We start from the raw sequence: 23,288 nt of genomic DNA, 5'->3' as shown, positions 1-23,288 counted from the left end.
GAGCCCTGATCTTGAAAAAAAAATTGCAAAAATGCAATACTCCCATTGCTGAATCCACTTTACAATAATATATCTTTCCAAACATTATGTAATTATCCGAGTAATGTTATTTTGCACGCACTGTTTAAATCTTTTTAAATATATATTTTATGTCTTGTTAAATACGACCTTTGACGGCTTTTTTGATTACGAAAATTGAAGATGGGATATGGTGTGCAATCGACGAATTGACTTCTGCTAAGTGGTATCATAAAGTATCCGCTTGTTTGTAGTAAATCTTTAAAATCGCACCTCGCGTGGAACGCAGCATGCACGTTCACGGTTACATTATATACAAAACCACAAGTGAGTGCTGGATAAAACCCCCCCTTTAAGCTCATCGATCATCACGCGCAGTTTTTGAATTCAACAACGCAACGGTGCATCCCATTATCGCATTTCATTCTCCAATATTGTAAATCAGTGCGCTCACGAAAATTACAATTCGAACTTCAAAAACTGACAAATCATCTAATTATATCCTTTCTCGTTTTTATTTGTAGCAAAAATATTATAAATAACTGAAGAAAATTAAGAAATTCATATTTCATTCTTTTACTTCTCTTTTCTCTGTCTCTTTCTTCTTCTTTCATTCTCTTTCTTTTCTTTTCTCTATCTCTTTCTTCTTCTTCTTCTTTCGTTTCTTTTCTTTTTTTAGTTCTTCTTCATTTCTCCTTCTTCCATTCTTTTTCTTTGAAATTTTCAAGTAAAATTTTCCATTATAAATAATTTATTAGTAATATTTTTATGATAGCTCTTCAAAAATTAAGTTATTAAAAAAGAAATTATTATGAGAAATATAAAAATTAGTGCGAATTCGTTGTCTTCAAAAAATTAGTAAAATACTAAGCATTTTACTAATTTTTTGAAGAAAACAAATTCGCACTAAATTGATTAATAGAAAACAACAAATTCAGATTCAAAGAGTAATGAACTCTTGTATACAACAAAGTATAACTAATGGATGTAAATTTCCTCATTGCTATTAAAAAAAAGGAAATGAAAAAAAAACGGAAATAAAAAAAGGAAATGCTAATTTGTCATAAGAGAGGGTAATTTATAGAAATAACCTAAATGGAATTCGCTCTAGTTGATTTACTGCATTTCTGTATTTGATTCCTATATGGAGACTTAGTGTAAAAATATATCTAATCGCTGTACGCTAAAAAAAAGTGCATGATTAACTACTGGATAAATATGTAGATCTGTAAAAGCAACAGTCAGTTACTTTGCTATTCCAATGAGCCATCAATATAGATAAATACAGATAGTAACTCATTAAGATACATTTTCATGATTTCAAGTCTATAAAGTTCTATAATAAAATTTTACTAAACACTTGGCAACAGTTGATAAATTATATCCAACAATATTTTACTAACAAACAACACAACTATTCGCATAATCACATTTATAGAAGTTTGAACTTTCAATAAACGTGTAAACATTACGAAAAAATTTTCTGTTTTAAGTTCGATCAAATGTTTTCAATTTTGAGAAGTTTTGAAAGCTCCATAAGAATATTAAGTTTTTTAAAATTTACACTGAAAAACTTTTTGTTTAAAAAATTAATAGAATTCATTTCAAATTTTAATATGATGCATTTGAAACAGGGGAGAAAACGATCGTACGAACGTATCAGCTTTTAACAAAGTAATACAAAAAATTAGTATGGTCCGTGCCAATCTTTAGTATAAACCATATTAATAGTTGAAATGTTAATACGATTAAATAACATAAAAACATCGTTTTCCCCTGTTTGACATGATCATGTTAAATTTTGAAACACAAAGTCTTTCCGTGTACTCTATAACTAACAAAATAAAAGTTGTCTAATTAAATGATTTTTTAGCTACGGAAATTTTTACCTACTTTTCTGTGTGGGAAAATAAATAATTTGAGCAAAAGAAGCATTAGGTACAATAAGTTCTACTGTCAAAATTAGTATTCTTGTATAAAAATTAAAATTAAAAACCACTAAAGTTAGTAAATGGAATGTTTTTTACAAAACACAATAAACTAATGAAGGAGATTTTTTTTCCTTTCATTGCCCAAAAAGAAATTCAAATTCCCAGAGACGAAAAATGAGCCACTTTTGAAGCGACATAATAAAAAGAAATATCTCTCTCTCGCGTTTATAAAGAAGACCTTCTAAATATTCATCAACACAAAAAAGGTTTTTGCGATAAACCTAAAATTGATATAGTACCAAAAATGAATCTCTTGTGTCTATATAATTTCTTTTTTTGCCTTTTTTTGTCTTTCTTCCTTTTTTTCGTCCGTGAACATTCCTTTAGAATGTAACATATTTCAAATATGTGAAGACTAAACAAATTGTACATTAAGAAAAGAAATGTGGTGCGTAAAGATTACAACTTCTCGAAACACGAGTCCCTTTAACAAGGACCTTTAGGATATGCATCCTCGCAATGTATTAACACAAAATACTTATTTCTTTTGTAAACCTTTTCTTTCTCTCTCTCTCTCTCTCTGACTTGTTGAGAAGAGCGTGGCACCCCACCAGGCCAACCGTTCCCTTCTTCATCTACTGTAACACACTCTTCACCCAAGATCCTACCCCACCCCCTCTTTTCGGAGTTGTTCACCAGTCGACCTCTTGAATACGGTTGCATACGCCGACGACCGCTAGTCGAAAGCCAACCGCTATGCATCAAACACATTTGCGGTCGGTGCCGGCCGGTATATAATTCGTATACAAAAAAAAAACAAAAAAAAATAATCCCCTCCCCCCTCAATTAACTCTCTCAACCCTAGAACAAAATATATTTTTTTCAAGTGTAAAAAAAAGAACCGTGACAGTGAAAAAAAAGAAGTGTATTTTTCACCCCCATGAACGGATATACGCTTTTTTTGTGACATGTGTGAAAGTTTGACAATTTTTGCTTTTGGATATTAATACAAAAAAAAACAACATTCCATGTTTCGTGCCCGCGATTCTTCCGCACAAAAGGATTTCCGGCATTATGCTTCTTTGAAAGATAAGGGTGGTGTTTATACACGAGAGATTAACCGGTCACGTATAGCCGATATAGACGTGGGACTCACGAATTTCCTAACACCTGGCTATAGAATTATCTACCCGGTAGCAATGAACTTTGTCTAAAGTCTTATAATACGTTCCACACGAGACGACTCTACGGAAATAGAGCTGCGAATGTGCCGACACTGCCAGAACATTAACATGAAAGGTACATTTAGATTTTTAATCAATTCAAAATAGTCGTTTTGCAAAAAAAAAAAAAATTTTTTTAAAATAGTTTTATATAGTTTGAATAACACGTTCTGAATGACACTTTACGTAGCTACAAAGTTTACCGAAAGACAACTGCAAATTGGGTAAAACTTGACTGTAAATTTAAATTTAGTTAACGATTTTTTTTATCTTTTTATTTAAACCAAAAAAAAAAAATACAGCCAGAGGTTGAATAATTTATTATAAAATTAGTAAAAAAAATTATCATTTGTAAAAAATAACCACATTAGTAAAAAAAGTAATCATTTGCAAAGACGATGTTGATTAAAAAATTACTAACTCTTAAAATTTTTAATTATTACAAAACTAAAAAAAATTGTCAGTAAAAAATTAATCATTGGTAAGAACAACCATTATTCAAAAAATGACCAACTCTTCGTATTTATAAAGAAAAGTAAGCCAACAATTTACATTAGTAAAAATTTTTAAACGAAGTAGAAAAAATAACAAATAAAAACCAATGATAAAAAATAATCATTGTTAAAGAAAAAAACATTATTTAAAAAATAACTTCCTCTTTGAATTTAATTATAATGAAAAATGACCCACTAATCCATATTAGTAAAAATAAAAAAAATTAGTAAATAACCATTTTTTGGTAATAAAAAAATAAAAATCATTGGTAAAAAAACAATTAGTAAAAATATAATCATTGGTAAAAACAACCATTATTCAAATCATACTCTTTGTATTTTTAATAAAAAGCCACTAATTTACATTAGTAAAAATTAAAAAAACATTAGTAGAAAAACTAACCTTAGAAAATAACCAAAGTAGAAAAAAAATGGTAAAAAGCCATTTGTAAAAAATAAACATTGGTAATAAACAACTATTATTAAAAAAAATAACTAACTCTTCGCATTTGAATTCTAATGAAAAGTGAGCCACTAATTTAAAGAAATGCAAACTAATTAATTTAAACTTATTTAAAAGAAAATCATAAGTAAAAAAATAACATTTAGTAGAAAATAATCATTGGTATAAACAACCATTAGTTAAAAAATAACAACTAGTAAAAAAACACTAGCAAAAAAACTAACTCTTGTCTTCGTATTTGCATTACAACGAAAAGTGAGCCTTTGACTCAAATTGCAGTAAAAATTTCTAAATTTCTAAACTTCAAAAAAATTTCTAAATAACATTCAGTGAAATTTTACTATTCTTTAAATCAGTTTACAATTTTTTTTGTTACTACAATTTTAGTGGAATATTATTAAAAATTAATGGGAATTTTTACTAATTTAAATTAGTGCTTCCTAAATTTGAATTAGTCAAAAATAACTAATTTGATTTGTAAAAAGTCAGTCACTGATTCAAATAGTAATATTTACTAATAAATTAGTTAATAATAACTATTTTAACTAATTAATTGCATTTACTATTAGGTTAGGTCAAAATAACTAAAATTTTTTATAACTATAATTCAATTAGTTGAATTTAACTTATTTTCTAGTTATTTATTTACTAAAAATTAGCAATCTTCTACTAATGGTTAGTTATTTTTTACTAATTCTGATTTAGAAACATAACATTATGTACATTTAACACCAAAGAATTTAGTAGAAAAGTTTAGTACAAATCTTTACTAAAAGTAAACAGTAAGGAGTAAAAATTAAAAGCAAACTTTAGTAGTAAAAATACTTCAGTAGCAATATTTTTTCTTACTAAATTTTCAACAAATTCGGTTAAAAAATTTAGTAAAAAAGTTAAATAGAAGAAAATTTTAGTAATTGAAAGTAGAAGTGAACTTTAGTACTAATATTTTTTTACTAACTTGACAAAAAAATTTAATTGAAAACTTCAGTAATTAAAAGTAAAAGTAAACTTTAGTAGTAGTATTACTTTTACTAAATTTTCAAAAAAAATTTGAGTTGAATATTGTAGTAAAAAACAAATACAAAAGTTTAGTAGTCAAAAGTTTCAGTAATATTTTTTTTTACTAAATTTTGAAAAAGGTTTGATAGAAAACTGCAGTAGAAAACTTTAGTAATAAAAAGTTTAACTAAATTTTAGTAACAGTAAAAAATATAACTTAATTTTTATATAAAAAAATAGTTTTAATTTTATTGCTTGAAAAGGAATCTATTAGTAAAAAATTTAAAAAATTTCCAAACAATTTCCTCTAATCATTGTGAGTCAAAAATAGTAATTATATTTTTAAATTTTATTATCTTTATTGACTAATTATCATTGAAATTCAATTTTAGGTCACGACAAAACCACACACGACATTTAAAAATAAAAATGAAATGTCATTAAAAAAATGACATAAATATTCTTGAAAACACTTGTTCATAAAAGACGAATATTAAAAAAAATTTGAAAAAAATAGGAAATTTCACGCGCAACCGACAAGATTTCATTTTTCAGCGATTACATACATTATCTACAAAAACAAATATTTTCTTAAGAGACATAAGCGAAATAATATTTCCTTCAGGTGTGGAAATATTTTTCTTTTACTTCTTGAAATCAATTAAAATTCATTTTCAAATGTGGTCGAAAAAAATAGGTAAATTACACCCAGAAGTTGTGAATATAAAAATTTATTTAACTAATACTTTATAGAGAATTTAAAAGTTACCAAAAATACTTCTTTAGCAAGAAACAAAAAATATATAATTTTTAATTATAACAAAAATAAAAAAAATTTTCTCAAAAAGAAACAGAATTTTAACAATTTTGTAAAAATAAGTATTTATTTATTTTAACAAAGTTGTTAAAATTCTTTATATGTACAAAGTATTTAATTTCTGTCAATAATCTTGTGTTTTTGACTTTTATTATCCACATAATTTCATATATATTAATTAAAATTAAAAAAAAAAATCTGTAAGTTACATAAATTCGATGCAAATTATTTTATAAAATTATGTAATTAGAGTATTATACACAAATTGTACCAATTACATAATATATTATATATTATAAATGTTTATTGATACGAATTGCATGTGTATGTTTGTGTGCGTGTGTATATGTTGCAAAACTGCTGTAAATATCCAACTCTCAATATTAAAAAAAAAGAGGAGGAGGGGGGAGATAATTTTGAATCAAATTAACCGTAATATATAGACCTAATTATTTTGGAGTAATTGGAACACGGAATTATTAATGAATCACTAAGGCAATTAATTTACGTAAAAGTGAATGTACTTTTAAAAAAATGTAAAAAATTACGTTTTTTCTTATATTTAAAATTTAAGTTCATTTATTTTTAATTTATTTATTTTAATTTTTAAATGATTGTAATCTACCTAATAATTTTTTTTATATTAGACAATAAGAATAGTTTTTATAATGAATATTATGAAAATGAATAGTATTTATAATGATAACTTTTTGCTGTTATATTAGTAAAGTTTACTAATAAATTAGTAGGAATTACTATTTATTAGTAAAATTTACTAATTCAAAAGCAAAAAGTCAGTCATTAATTCAAATTATTAATCATTTTTCCTATTCAAATTTAGAGAGTACATTGTATAATAATCATAATAATAACTAATTAGCCAATTATATTGTATATTATTATATTGCAACAATATAATTGAGAACAGTTAAGTTGCTAATTTTAACTAAGATTCTAAATATAAACGGCTGATTTAATTTTTAATTGATTACTTTCTTAATAATATTATTTTTTTTATTAATTTCACTTTTATTAAATAAATATATTTAATTGTTTAAATTCAACTATTTTTTTAGTTACTTTTCGACTAAAAATTGTTAAATTTTTAGTTAAAATTACCAATTTTTTTAAATTGGTAGTTGCCGACATAACCAATGGAAAATTTTACTAAAATTTATTTTTTATTAATTCAAATTTAGAAAGTATATACCTATACTTGTTTGTAAAAGTGTTTAATACAAAAATTATAATTAGCTACCAGGGAAAATTCTATTAATAATATTGGTATCTAACAAAACAATTGTCATATCAGATATTAGGAAATTGGATAGCGTAATATTAATATGATATCCATCAATAGTGTTTCAGTGATTGTATAATTATTATTGATTTAATTAAATCCTATTGCATTCTACTATTAAATGGCATGTATAATTTTATAAACACGTATACATATTCGAAATCATTCTGTTTAGAAAAGTTTATAATATATTCAGAGGTGTATATTAGTAAAAACGATATAAATGCCAAATAAATTAATTTGGCATTAAAGTAAAAATAATAATAAATAAGTCAGTGAAATTAAAGACATTGAGAAATAGTGTAAGAAATAAGAGGATGAAATTACAGTTAGATAACAGTTAGTCATCTTGTACTTTGATACTCCCACCCCAATTCCTCAATGACTAATGAAAATGATAAACATTGGAATTCTAAAAAGGACATATCCTTTTTTTTCATACACACTCACAGATCATAAAATATATGTAATTCAAAATTAAGTGTTTCAAATTAATGCCTTACTTTTTAGTAACTGTAAACTTTTTTTTAAATAACATTTTTCTTTTTTTTCTTACTTTCAGTAACGGTTATAACTAATTAAATAAATAATTACATCAATTTATACCATTCAAAAAAAAAATTGGATCAAATATAGAGGAACGGATTCAAAGGACAAAAAATTCTAATTTTCTGAGACTTAATAGAATATTAATAATAGAAACTATTATTATTAGTATTTTTATATTAAAAATAATAATAATTTATTATTATATTTCTCAATTTATTTAAATACAATTTATTTATTTACATTTTATATTCAATTTACTTTGTAATTAATTTATAGTACTGTTTATAATTATTTATAAATAGTTCTATAAAATATATTTAAATTTATTACATAATCATAATCCAGTAAAAGAAAAATTTATTTTATTCAAATAATACTTGCATTATTAAATTAATATTTACTCAAATCAAATAAATGTATTTAAATCAAAGGTTCCTGGAGTTAGCGCCGACGCTGAGGGTCAAAAAATATTTTTTTTTTTTACTAAAACTGAAAAAAATATAAAACAATTTTTTCGAAGGTTTTGGATTTAAAAAGTACTCTGAAAATTTTTTTAACTCCATAAATGAATAAAAGAGGTGAAATTAATCAAATTTTCAGCTCTAATAACTTCAAATAATAAATTTTAACACTAAGCATCGACTGTAATTTCAGGAACAATCAAATAAATTGTATTTGAACCAATAATTTCAATACTTGAAGCAAATTTAATTGATTTAATTGATATATAAATAAAAATTTTTTGATATAAATAAATATTTATTTGATAACAGACAAGTAATCGTTTACTTAAATCAAATAAATTTTTTTATTAATTAATTAGTGGAATTTAATGAACTATAAGTAATAAAATTTGAATTATTAAGTAAAAATAAATTAATAAGGAATGTTAATAATAAAATATTAATAAGAATACGAATAAATTAATAATAATAATTTTTTTTAAATAATATACTAATAATAAATAGTAAATATATTATATAAATAATAATAATAATAATAATAATATATTTCCTTTAGCTTTGTTGAATTGCTTGAATAACAAGCTTTTCTTTTTTAAATAACAACTTCAATTATTAACATTAAAAACTCAATCTTCAATGCCATTGAAATATTGAGTACTCTCTGCCTCTTGAGGTTTCCTATGACGTCAAGAAACAGGTTTACCTGTTGATAAGGTCGATAATAGTATCATATCTTCTCCTATATATAGTTGTTCGTAAGAAAAAAAAAGCAGCGAATTACTTTTCTCAGTAGTAATACTATAATATCCTATATCTTAAAAGCAATATTATGTTTTTAATCAAGCACAGAGAAACAATTTTTCTTTATTCAATAATTTTCAATAATCAATTTCTGAAAATTGATAAATATATTTTTTTTTCTAATTCAAGATAATAGATAATAAGGAAAAAGTGTCTTCTTTTTTTGAGGGGGGGGGACTATAAAATTATTATTATTAGATGTAGTAAAAAAATGGGGATTTGGTTTTTTTTTATTACTAAATAAAAATATCTTGCATTATATTGCAGCCACAAAAAAATGTCATTAAATTGCTCTTTTCTTCTGGGGTTTTGCAAGATCGTTACGTGAGCACATAAAAGTTAACGACTTGAATGATTTTTCTTGTCAAGGCATATTCTATACGCTTCACTCTCTGCTTCACCAGGTCTCCGATATTTCACTCTTCAAGCTTAAAGAGTTAAGCTCGCCTTAAGATCCGATTCTTGTCAACTGATTGGCTCAATTGAGTCTTGAAGTGAGCCTAACTTGATTCCAGTTTGGATTGAAATACTCTTCCCTGGTGTGCAACAATGCATTTTTTTCCCAAATAAATATTTCAATTTTTATTTATTTATTTTATTTGTGAGTGAATTTTACTGAATGCCATTTGTTAGATATAAACAAATTGAAAAAGTAATACTATTCAAGGCGTTTTTGTTCCTTAAAAGTCTGTATACATCCTAAGCTTCGTTTTACGACCAGAAAAAATGATCTGTTTAAAAAAAAGGCAAAAATGTTTTTAATTATCAGAAAAAAAGGGTCGAAGAGTGTAAAGAACAAAATAGAAAATACCAACTTAGCACCAATATTTCAATTTCCACACTTTTACAAATGTCTTATTTTGCATATTCATTTTTTTTGCGGCACTTATTCAGATACACGTGAAAGATTTATTTCAGTAGCAGACAAATTTTTTTTCAAAAACATATTCTGCATTTTAATAGTCCCTATTGCAAACAGGATTTCTTAATTGGTATAATACTACACTATATATAATTGAATTCAACCAATACGAAAGTCCCTTAAATTGTAATTATCTTAAATCTTACAATATATACTTTCTCTAAATACAGAAATAGTGTATGCCTTAAGAAAGAAACATAAAAGCGAGAAAACTAGAAGCTTCAAAAAGTTCCCAGATAAATCCTAATGACAGTAATTATTCCAGTAAAAGCGCGGCCCCGCACACCTTATTTCTCAAGTTCCACTAATATATTCAAACTCAAATTATACAGAGACGAGATTTTTCAAACATATATATCGAATGAACAAACTATGCTATAAGAAGCCTTGATCTTTTAACACACAAAACAAAACGGCATACACACGATTTTATCTACATGCGGTATGAGAGAATTACACTCTCCTGTAAGACCATTTTTGTCTCCCTCTCTCTATCTCTCTTTGTCTCAAAAGAGATAAAACGATTGTTTACCCGCGAAGCATCTTATATAGATTTCAAACTTAAGTCTTTGTCGATTTTTTCCTTCTTCTTCTGTAGTAAAACAATACAATAGTCTACAGTACAAACATGGGTGATTCTTCTGCAAGTGACATTTTGGTTGTCACGATTAATTTTACATAATCTTGCTCATTAAAATAATTGTTGGCAATTGTCAGAGTAAAAATTTAGCATATTTACTATACACTGAGAGGAAAATATGTTACAGAGTAACTTAATGATTGTACGGAGTACAGGGCTCGAGCTAGTGAAATTATTTAAAAATACGAACTTTACTGACCAAAAATGAAAAATTACTGACCATTTACGGACCAATTACTGACAAAAATATAAGTCTGAGTCAAATAAGAGAATATTTTACTTTAAAACTATAAATTCAATTTTTCATAACTATAAAACATAAAGATATCGATCACTCCGAGTCTTCGACACGGAGTAATCGCTCTCTTTATGTTTTATAATAATTAAAGATGGCAAATTGATAAAATCATTATTTTATACTATAAAAATTTTGTAAATGCAATTTCTCCAAAATTATTTTCAAAATTTCAATTTAATTATTATTGTCTAGAAAATTAGTAGTAATTAGTAGATATTTATATATATTATATTTCTAAAAATAATTGAAATTTTGATGCGAATTTTTAAAAATTTTTGAACATAATTGAATTTCTGCAAAGAATTTACGGATATAGTTCGAGCCCTGGGAGTACCATCTTTAATGCTACAAATACAGGCAGCTATCTAGATTGTAGATACAATTCAGATTGTACGGAGTAACATCTTGATTGCAGTGGCTAACATAATATTTTTGTAACATCTTTGATGGTACCCAGTAGTTGATGATGGTACCAGATAAACATCTAATTTTAATCATCAAAATCTTATTATTCATTCCTCTCAGTGTAAATATTTAAAAGAAATAAACAATTTTATTCAAATGCTTTATTTTTTCAGTTTTTTAGCTTCAAAATCTTTATGCGTCGCTAATAGATCCATTTTATATATCAAATAATAAGTCTAAATGCCAAGAATCAAATACAACCTTTTGATTTTTTGTTTTGAAAGAAGTAAGAGAATATTATTATTATTATTATTATTATTATTATTATTATTAAATAATAATTACAAATATAGTTGTGCTGTTATGCCCTTCCTACACAGAATTTATATAACAGCTAAAAAAAGTACAAAAAAAATTAAAAAATCAAAGTAGAAACGTATCAGTAGTCACAAATAGAAAATGATTGCACAGAAGGTGTGCATTTATTTTTCCTCTTTCCCTATTACACCATATAAATGCCTATGGATACTTAGAGTACAATATATTTTCCATTATATTCCATATAATACAATCAATCATAGCAATTAGAATACCTAGTGCGACGCAATTCTATGAATTAAGTCGCACTTATGTCACACCCATGATCGCGCCTACGTAGGTGTGATTATGTGTTTTTTTTCTTATTCTTTTCCAAACGGAAGAAGTATCGAGTATGTCCTTCAAAATTCTAAGACTGTTTGGACGTTTTCATGTGTATGCTCATGCACACAAGAGTTTATGTATATTATACATTTTGTGTATGTGTATAATTATTGCTGATATATGTGTACGTCATATAATACTAAAAAGGTATGACTACTTATATTGTCACTAGTCCTCTCTATAGATACATACGCCCTTTTCAAGTTTAATCCATTTTATGACGTAATATACCTCGAAAAATCATTAATCTCTGCTGACATTTTATGTGACCATTTACAATGACCATTTCAGATAAATGTTCATAGATTAAAAACTACGTGCATTCAAAAATTATCCGCTCTTTGTACCTTCAAAGAACGATATTCTAAATTTTTCTTCTCAGGAATGTGCTCTTCTTCGGGATTCAATTATTTTCACAAATAATAAAACTCATTCTCGAAAAATGTAATTATTCTTAAAAATTTTATTAAAATTCGTTGATAGAATTCAATTATTTGAAAATTTGTTGATAACGATTCTTTATGGGAATTGAATTTTAAGAAACGTTCAATTATTCAATTAATTATTTATTTTTGTTAATTAAAGGAAATTTATTTATTTTTGTATTTAAATAATTGCATTCTAGTAGAATTTTCTATTAAAAATTTATGTAAATATGAATTTTAGTTAAAATTTTAGATAATAATTGCGAATATAAAATTCTCTAAATTTGAATTAGTAATTAAAATGTTTTCTAATTTGAATTAGTGACTGACTTTTTGCTTTTGAATTAGCAGATTTTACTAATTAATACTAGTTTCTACTAATTTAATAGTAAAATTTACTAATTCAAAAGCCAAAAGTCCGTCACTTAATCCAATTAGTAAATATTTTTAATTTTTTACTAATTCAAATTTAGAGAGAAAGTATTATAGCGTGAATTTTTAGAAATTGAATTTCAAAACACTTTCAAATTATAATCTTTGAAAGTTTCAATTTTTCATACTTTTAACTGAAAATTGTGTAGATTTAATTTTTTATCAGTCGGTCATTTTTAATTATTTATAAAACATGAAGATATCGATTGCTCCGAGTCGAAGACTCGGGAGTGATCGATTTCTTCATGTTTTATAACAATTTTTTTTTAAATTGTTTAATTTAAAAAAAGTTTAAATTTGAATGTTTTGAAAAATTTTAATTTGAATCAGAATATTCTTTAGAGTCAGGAAAAAGTAAGAATTTTAAATGGAAATCAAAGGAAAGTGAGGGAAAAACAAAATTTAATTTTTGTGGCAACCTCGATTGAGTAATAGATAAATATAACAATGGGGATTAAAGTTTTATATGAAAATTCTATGTATTTGTAAGAATTGATTATCAAGAGAAAATAATAAATAAAGAGCGAGAATATTTGCAAAATTTGTGCCCACTTTTGCAGGAAATAGAAAACAAATCTGATAATTAAAATACATACACACAGACTCAATATGAATAGTAATTAATTGACCCTCTTGAACTCAAATTATGCATTGTAGTGCAAGGAAAATAAAGTGGAATGTTTTCATATCGGATGCACGAAATTCGACCAACCACGCTTTATATGGATATATTGTATATACACGTATACCAAAGTCATTGATCCAGAAACAACTTTTATGGATCAGTGAATATTCATCAAGAGCAAAATAAACAATAAGGATTGGTCAAACAAATTCTATTTCGCAGTGCAACTTGCTGATGATGGTAAAAAATATTCGAAAAACAAACTTTCTGTCGGTAAACACAGTTTAAATTTCGATGTTCGATCATTTTTTTTGTTAATTAATGCCTATCAGGACACTAGTCGAGTATTCAATTATTTTCAATTAATTATTTCATTAATTATTAATACCGATTTATTAATATTAATATTATTATATATATTATAAATATTAATACCGTTTGTGATATTAATCAAATATTTAATTACCATTATCTGTTTAATATTATATTTAATATTAATTTGACAATTATCAACTATTTAATATTAATCAACCGTTTAATTATCATTAGCTACTTAATATTAATTAACTATTTGACAATTATCAACTATTTAATATTAATCAACTTTTTGATTTTTATCTACTATTTAATGTTAATCTACAGTTTGATTTTTATCAACTATTTAACGTTATTAATTTGAATTCGAACGTTCAACTGAACGACGATATTTTTATTACATACCTCTTTTAATTTCAATTTTATTTACAAAATATTGTTGAGTACAGAATTTAAATAAAATTAAGTATATTCTCGAAATGGACGAAAAATATAATTAAATATTTCGCGCATCATCTCCAGTAGTTCTCATTATAAACGTAACACTTTCCGATATATTTGATATATTGCTTTCACATAATCATAATTACAAATCTGATAATTTAACGAACCCTATAATTTTATAGAATAGCTACCCGAATTTTTCCCAATGAAATATAAATTTCGATCTTGGAAATTGATTACTTTCACATATATATATGCACATATAACTATAAATTGTATACAAACATACATTCACACACAAATAAGAGACGTTGCATCACGAGAATGCTAATTGATTCGTCAGATGAACGGTACTGTGAGCAAGAGAGGCGGCAATAATTAGTATGTCTAGAAAGCAGGCTCGATCGCTAATCGATAAATTTAATTTATTCCCAATGGGGATAAGCCCTCAAGAGTCGATTTCGCGATCTGGATCATCGATAGGCGTGTGTTAACCATTATGGAAATAATCTTTCTTTCTTTCTTTCTTTCAAGTCCGCAACTAATCCACGTGTATTTCTTATCGACCAGTTTCTTTCATTTTTCGAAAAAAGTTCTCTAATCTAAATCTATACCAGCTTCCGGAAAATTTCTCCTAATTTAAAAAGAATCTTTCATAGGAGAAACTCGTCTCTCTTTCTCTCTCTCTTTCTCTCTCGGTTGTGACTCACTTTTGATGTTCAAATTAAGATTACGTTATAAACATTTTTTTTCTCAACATTTCGGAAAGATGATAATCAGTCTGAGAAAATAATGATGGGGCAAGATATAATTTGCAACTGCGATAATAATCAGTTATTCCCTACTTTTTTTTTATATATATTCGATTAAGAAACGTATTTCGGGAAGCATGAAATATAAAATCTTTTCTTTTGAATATTTGACTGAATTTCGTTAGAAATAATTTAGCCGAAATTAAAATTAACCTAAATTTATACTTAATAGAATTTTTAAGTAATCAAATTATAATTTGACCGAATTTTTCATTCAGAGAATTTTTATTTAAACCATTCTTTAATTAAAAGAATATTTAATTAGACGAAATTTTATTCAACCTATTATTTCTTTTGAAATTTGTTATACATTTTTTATTGAAACATTATTTTTGTCTATTTTCAGACTACCAGTTTCCAATAGATGTATCGAGCGTTGCGAAGGATCATCCATTTTTGGAGAGGGACTCATTGCAGAGTCTCTTCCGAAGACTGCACGCACTTAATCGTTGCGCCAACATGAAGTTGGACACACATCATCACCACCATCATCATCATCATCACACACACCATAGTACAAGTCACAGTAAAAGCGTGAGTGTTAATGATGTAATAATTTCTACTAAAATTCTACATGCCGTAATTTCATGTAGGAGGTTCGATGACAAACTATTCTCTAATACCTTTTTTTTCAAGGACACATCAAAACTTTTCCATATTGCTTCACTCTTATGACAAAAAAAAAATTCCCGAACAAAGAGATATGTTAGATAATGGAAAAAATTGTTACGGAATTGTAAACACAGATAATACATAACAAATGATGTTAATATCACATTAGTAAATCTGTATATAGAAATTTAAATGCATAGCCTAGTTTCTTTATTACAGGGCTTGAACCAGTGAATGTATTTAAAAATATTGACTTTAGGGACCAAAAATGAAAAATTACGGAACAATTACTGACAAAAATGTAAGTCCGAGTCAAATAAGAGAACATTTTACTTCAAACTATAAATTAAATTTTTCATAACTATAAAACATGAAGATATCGATAACTCCGAGTCTTCGACTCGGAGTTATCGATATCGATTTCTTCATGTTTTATAATAATTAACCGAGTGATAAAATCATTATCAATTCAATTATTATTTTCAATTGGTATGTTTTTAGGAATGGTATGTTTAGGTATGTTTAGGTATGTTTTCAAGAATTTTTAACTAAAATTCTTCTTTAAATCGATTATTCAATCGATTATTTTTAATAATTTTCGAAAAAGTTCTTTGACAATTTTCAAATCAATTTGTTTACAATATTCAATTTTACGAAATTTCAATTACTAGTAAATTTTTCAATTAAATAAATATTAGAAAACAAAAACAAAATAATGTTAAAAAAATTCAATTAAACTTTTTCAAAAAAATTAATTTCAAAATTCAATTATTTTTAAAAATCCACGCAATATTGCTTTTAATATTCAATTATTATCTAAAATTTTAACTATGAAATTAATTTTTAAATCAATTTTTATAAGAAAATTCTACTGGAATTCAATTATTTAAATACAAAAATAAATAATTTATTAAAGAATTGAATGTTTTTTTTAAAATTGAACTCTCATTTCAAAAAATTTTATCAACAAATTTTTAAATAAGTAATTAAAATTCTTTTGACGAATTTTAATAAAATTTTTAAAAATAATTTTATTTTTTGAGAAATTAGATTAAAATTGTATTAAAAATAATTGAAAGTCTGTAAAAAATTTCATTGAATTGAGAAAAGTTTTTGAAAATAATTGAAACTTTGCCAAGATTTTTATTAAAATTTTTGAAAATAATTGAATTTTGGAGAAGAATTTTATTATTGATAAAGATAATTGAAATTTTAAAGAAAATTTTTTTGAATAATTTTGAATTGAATTGAATTTTTTTGAATAATTGAAAGTCTGTAAAAAATTTCATTGAATTGAGAAAAGTTTTTGAAAATAATTGAAACTTTGCCAAGATTTTTATTAAAATTTTTGAAAATAATTGAATTTTGGAGAAGAATTTTATTATTGATAAAGATAATTGAAATTTTAAAGAAAATTTTTTTAAACTTTTAACCATAATTGAATTTCTGCGAAGAATTTGATTACTTCTTGAAAATAATTGAATTCTTGAGACGAATCTTAATAATATTTCTTTTTAAATCATTGAATTCTTTTGTAAAATTTTATTCAAATGGTATAGATATTGAAAATAATTGAATTTTGATAAATTATTAAAATTAATTAAATTTCTACGAAAAATTGTATTAAAATTATTTTGAAAAAATAATTGAATTGTTAAAAAGAATTTCATTAAAATTTTTGAAAATAATTGAATTTTGGAGAAAAATTTTATTATTTATAAAGATAATTGAAGTTTTGAAGAGAATTTTTTAAAACTTTTGACTATAATTGAATTTCTGCGAATAATTTTATTACTTTTGGCCATAATTGAATTTCTGCCAAGAATTTTATTACTTTTAAAAGTAATTGAATTCTTGAGACGAAATTTGATAATATTTCTTTTTATATAATTGAATTCTTTTGTGAAATTTTATTGAAATACGTAAATATTAAAAATAATTGAAATTTGAAAAATTATTGAAATAATTAGTTAAATATTTCTATGAAAAATTGTATTAAAATTATTTTGAAAAAATAATTGAATTGTTAAAAAGAATTTCCTTAAAATTTTTGAAAAAATAATTCAATTCTTTAAAAAATTTAATTAAAAATGTATTCTAAATGTATTGTAATAAATAAATTATAGGAAGGCTTTTTAAAATAATAATTGGATTTCTTTCATGAATTTTAATAAAATCTTTAAGAATTTTTTCGAGGAATTCGATTAAAATTGTATTAAAAATAATTGAAACTCCGCAAAAATTTTATTATTAATTTATTTATTTATGATACTTCCTGTGAAATTTTTATTATTTTTTGAAAATAATTAAAAGTTTGTGTAGAATTTTATTAAATTTTGTTTTAAATAATTGAATTCTTTTGGAAAATTTTATGAAAATAGTAGATATTGAAAATCATTCAATTGAGGGAAATTTTTGAAAATAATTGAATTTCGAAGAAGAATTTTATTACTTTTGAAAATAATTGAATTCTTGAGACGAATTTTTAAAAATTTTGGAACATAATTGAATTTCTGCGAAGAATTTTATTACTTTCAAAAATAATTGAATTTCTGCAATCATTTGTAATTTCTCTAAAATTCTCCAAATTATATCGTACAATTTACGAACTTTTCGTGCTTTTTCCATCAAATTACGGACTTTACGGACGTTTTTTTAAAAAACAGACTTTTACGGACTTGAAGCAAATTTATGGACTTTTACGGGATTTACGGGCCTAGTTCGAGACCTGCCTGACGAAAAATAGAAAAAGAAAATTTATTTTTGATAAATTAGGATTATTTTTGTTTTGCAAAAAGGCAAATAGTTTTTTTTGGAGCATAAGCTTCAAATTTTTCGAAAATTTTCTTATTTGTTGGTGAATTTTTTTGTTTTCGAATGAAAATCAAAAAGTGAAGGTGGGAGGCGAGGGGTGGGGGGGGGAAATAATAATATATACAGAGTATATGCTCAGGCATCAAATTTGATGCATTTGATTAAAATATAATTTTTTCCTAAGTATAAAGTTAGGAATAAATTGAAAAAAGAAATTAAATTTTAATCTTTTTTTTAATGGGAGAAAATAAAGAAAGTGTTTCTAAAAAATAGAGGGTAAAAAATGAATGGAGAATACTGAATGGTAGACGGTATACCTATATATAAATAGAGAAAAGTAAATCAATCTTCCCGTGCGAAGTGAATTAATCATGGTATAAAATGATAACATGAACTGGAAAAGGGCAAAACAGTGGTCTTTTAGAATCGTAGATTATTTCTCGGGGATGAGTCATAATTTCCCACTTGACGTTCTTGAAGGAACATAAATCGTACTCCTTGTGAAGTACACGAGAGCACTGTTAAGTATATTTGTATTCAATCTCGAGCTTCTTCCTCCATGACAACGTTTTGCATTTATGGTCATTGTTATGCATATCGTGGAAACCTCTCTCTTTTTCTCTCTCTTTCTCTCTCTCGCGACCGCGACCTTTCTCCATATAAACAACTACCGCAATAAGCAACATCCTAATAAACTAAATAATTACCAAATTATTTCTAACAAAAAAAAGCAAATTTCTATCAAAGAATCGCTAATTTATTAACAATCTATTAAGGTAGTTTGGAATTAATTCTTTTTTTAGAAATCTGTGAATCAATTTAATTTTAATGATTAAGTTCTGTTCAATATATTTCATGGAACAAAATATTTCAAATAGTAATAAAATTATCACAACAATACAAAAGAAAAAAATAATTCAACCATTTTACCTCAATAAGAATAAAAATAAAAATTTTCTCCTCACAAAAGAAATAGAATTTAAAATAACGCTCTCATAAATAAAATTAAAATAAATTCAAAAATTTTATTCACATAAGGAACAAAAATATTTGTTTCTCCATTTGAACTTCAGGGACATTTTGATTTGTTTCTTTTTAATCTCTCTTTTTTGTGCTTCCTCTTTGGCATTTATTTTTATTAAGTCTCGCGCAACTCAAAGAAGAAAAAAAAATTATTCCCCATGGAATAAAATTCACATTAGAATAATACTGCGCAGATCGAATGAATCATGCCCCGCACACACTATATAATCAGTCCCACGCCTGTTTTGTCTTATATACACATTAAAATGATTAACGTAGAATCTCGAGCACTCTTAATCATCCGTGTCAGTTCTTAAGCCATATTCTAAATCTTCGCGTTAAATAATTTAGCCCGTTATAGAAAAAAAACGATTTTGAAAAAGAAAAAAAATTAAACCTAATGATCTTTCCTTTTTTTCAACTCGCGTGTATAATTTTCGCACCCAGGTGCGATTTTTTGGTCGGCCCATAGTTGGGCCAACTTTTACAAAGTCGGTCCAACTTCTCGTGCCAGAGGTTGGGCCAACCATACAGATGATAACGGCGACCGTCTAATGGCGACGATGGTTAGCCCGACAACTCATAAGGAAGTTGGCCCAACTTACAATGCATATGTTGTGCCAACTATACATTTCAATGGTTGGTCCAAAGACTGACGCCAAAGTTGGCACAACTTTAGATGCGTAAGTTGGGCCAACCACAATTTTCAAAGTTTGGCCAACTTCAACAGCCAAAGGTAAAAAATTATTAAAAAACTACATTATTTAAACAATTAACACGTTATTATTAGCGGGAACATCAGATATAACCTTTACCTATTATTATTAAACACAATCTCATACATACATTTTCGAAAATATCTATCGCTCGCTGGGATCGAACCCCTAACCTAACGCACCGAAGACTTATACACTGACCACTACGCTACGCTCACATGGGAGTGCATAACGCAAAATGTATATTTAAGCTGCAACAGTCGGGCCAACCGTGGCCCAGAGTTCGGCCAACCAAGAAAAATCAAGTCAATTAAACTGCGTTTCACAAAGTTTTGCCCACCGTCGGGCCAACCGTGGCCCAGAGTTCGGCCAACCAAGAAAGTTTAAGTCATTTAAACTGTGTTTCACATAGTTTTGCCAACCGTTGGGCCAACCGTGGCCCAGAGTTCGGACAACCAAGAAAGTTTAAGTCAATTAAACTGTGTTTCACAAAGTTTTGCCCACCGTCGGGCCAACCGTGGCCCAGAGTTCGGCCAACCAAGAAAGTTTAAGTCATTTAAACTGTGTTTCACATAGTTTTGCCAACCGTTGGGCCAACCGTGGCCCAGAGTTCGGACAACCAAGAAAGTTTAAGTCAATTAAACTGTGTTTCACAAAGTTTTGCCCACCGTCGGGCCAACCGTGGCCCAGAGTTCGGCCAACCAAGAAAGTTTAAGTCATTTAAACTGTGTTTCACATAGTTTTGCCAACCGTTGGGCCAACCGTGGCCCAGAGTTCGGACAACCAAGAAAGTTTAAGTCAATGAAACTGCGTTTCTAGAGTTTTGCCAACCGTTGGGCCAACCGTGGCCCAGAGTTCGGCCAACCAAGAAAGTTTAAGTCAATTAAACTGCGTTTCACATAGTTTTGCCAACCGTTGGGCCAACCGTGGCCCAGAGTTCGGCCAACCAAGAAAGTTTAAGTCATTTAAACTGCGTTTCTAGAGTTTTGCCAACCGTTGGGCCAACCGTTGCCCAGAGTTCGGCCAACCAAGAAAAATCAAGTCAATTAAACTGCGTTTCACAGAGTTTTGCCAACCGTTGGGCCAACCGTGGCCCAGAGTTCGGCCAACCAAAATAATGTAAGTCAATTAAACTGTGTTTCACATAGTTTTGCCAACCGTTGGGCCAACCGTGGCCCAGAGTTCGGACAACCAAGAAAGTTTAAGTCAATGAAACTGCGTTTCTAGAGTTTTGCCAACCGTTGGGCCAACCGTGGCCCAGAGTTCGGCCAACCAAGAAAGTTTAAGTCAATTAAACTGCGTTTCACATAGTTTTGCCAACCGTTGGGCCAACCGTGGCCCAGAGTTCGGCCAACCAAGAAAGTTTAAGTCATTTAAACTGCGTTTCTAGAGTTTTGCCAACCGTTGGGCCAACCGTTGCCCAGAGTTCGGCCAACCAAGAAAAATCAAGTCAATTAAACTGCGTTTCACAGAGTTTTGCCAACCGTTGGGCCAACCGTGGCCCAGAGTTCGGCCAACCAAAATAATGTAAGTCAATTAAACTGTGTTTCACATAGTTTTGCCAACCGTTGGGCCAACCGTGGCCCAGAGTTCGGCCAACCGAAACTGAAAGTCTTTTAAACTACGTTTGGATAAGTTGTGCCAACCTTTGTCGCCAAAGTTGGCCGGACGGTTGGTTAAACTCTGCATTTAATGGTTGGCTTGCAAAGTCGGGCCAACTGTGGGCACAAGTACTTGCCAAAGTTGGGCAAACTCTGGCAACCAAAACTTTGCTTGCCAAAGTTAGGCCAACCTTGGGCCAACCTTCAAACTCTGGCGGCCAACCTAAATTCGCACCTGGGCAGTTATTCACTTTCTCAATCCACAAACACAACAACCACAAGTTTTACGCGTGTATAATTGATGGATCATCACTGGTTTCTGTAACTTTCCTCACCGTAAATGGTTTCAACTTGAACATTTCTCGAATTGCAGTTTTACCAGAGAGTGCACACGTGCACCCTGCAAAAAAATAAAAAGGCAAGAAAAAAAGCGAGCAAACTGCTTTGACTCTTGCCGGAAGTATAGTTTGTATACAACTCATGGCAGACGACGAACGACGACGAGAGAGACAAATGAAAAAAGTTGTTTTATACAGTCATCCCTCCCGAGAATGGCAATTATCTTATACTTCTGGTTTCATTCTCTTTTCTCTAATTACATATATATATATATATATATATATATATTATGTCTATTTTGCCATTTTTTTTCCCAAAACAAAATGGACTTTCACGTTTCAGTGAGCCTTTATAACGACAATATAATATTCTATGAAAAAATAAAAGAGATGACTCACTTCCTGGCAGGCCTTTTTCACTTTTTTTCATGTTGAAAATAAAATCATTTAGATATCAAGATGACGAATTTTATATCTATTGCGAAATATGAATCTCGGATATTAAGTTTTTCAGTTTTATTCAACGATCTTAAAGTCCACAACGTTGATCAACGAAAAAAAAATTATTTAATTTCTTCGAATATTATTTTTAAGAAATATACAATTTTTGTTAAAACAAATATAAAAATCTTCTCTTTTATAGATATATTTTTGTGGTAATGTTGTTGCGTTATCTTTGAAAAATGTTTTTCGTTGAATAACGTTCTGGACTTCTTAGTCATTAAATTATTCCATCTTCATGAAAAAAGAATTTGAAAAAAAATTGTCGCTCCAAAAATTTTCCTAAAGTTCTAAAATTAAAAAAAATCTTTAAACGAAATTTTTTTCCGTTAATATTTTTAAAAATTTACTTAATAAAAACGAAAGAAAATATGTGAATTAAACATTTTTATCTAATTCAGTATTTAAAATTAATGTTCTATTTATTTTAGCAATATATTGTTTTCGAATCAGTTGAAATTTACTAATAATAAAATTTTAGTATTTATTAGGAAAATTCAACTAAAACAAAGGCAAAAAATCCATCACTACTTGTATTAACTTTTTATCAATTTAAATTAATGATTTTCATTTTTACTAATATTTACTGATTGAAAAGAGAAAA

The 23,288-nt window shown here is 27.0% G+C and overlaps 1 protein-coding gene across 3 annotated transcripts in view; it reads left to right on the top strand.

The window, feature by feature from the left end:
- LOC122512227 (rho GTPase-activating protein 7) overlaps positions 1-23,288 on the top strand; it is a 317,373-nt gene that overhangs the window by 268,129 nt on the left and 25,956 nt on the right. For all 3 annotated transcript variants that reach the window (XM_043627954.1, XM_043627955.1, XM_043627956.1), the window contains one exon: positions 15,426-15,613. In XM_043627954.1, the coding sequence (XP_043483889.1) occupies positions 15,426-15,613 (188 nt within the window). The remainder of the gene's footprint in view (positions 1-15,425; positions 15,614-23,288) is intronic.

The sequence above is a fragment of the Leptopilina heterotoma genome, unplaced genomic scaffold (genome assembly GCF_015476425.1).
Source record: "Leptopilina heterotoma isolate Lh14 unplaced genomic scaffold, ASM1547642v1 Lhet_95, whole genome shotgun sequence".
Taxonomy (NCBI): domain Eukaryota; kingdom Metazoa; phylum Arthropoda; class Insecta; order Hymenoptera; family Figitidae; genus Leptopilina; species Leptopilina heterotoma.
Note: the sequence above shows the minus strand (reverse complement) of the source record. Positions and strands in the feature narration are given on the sequence as shown.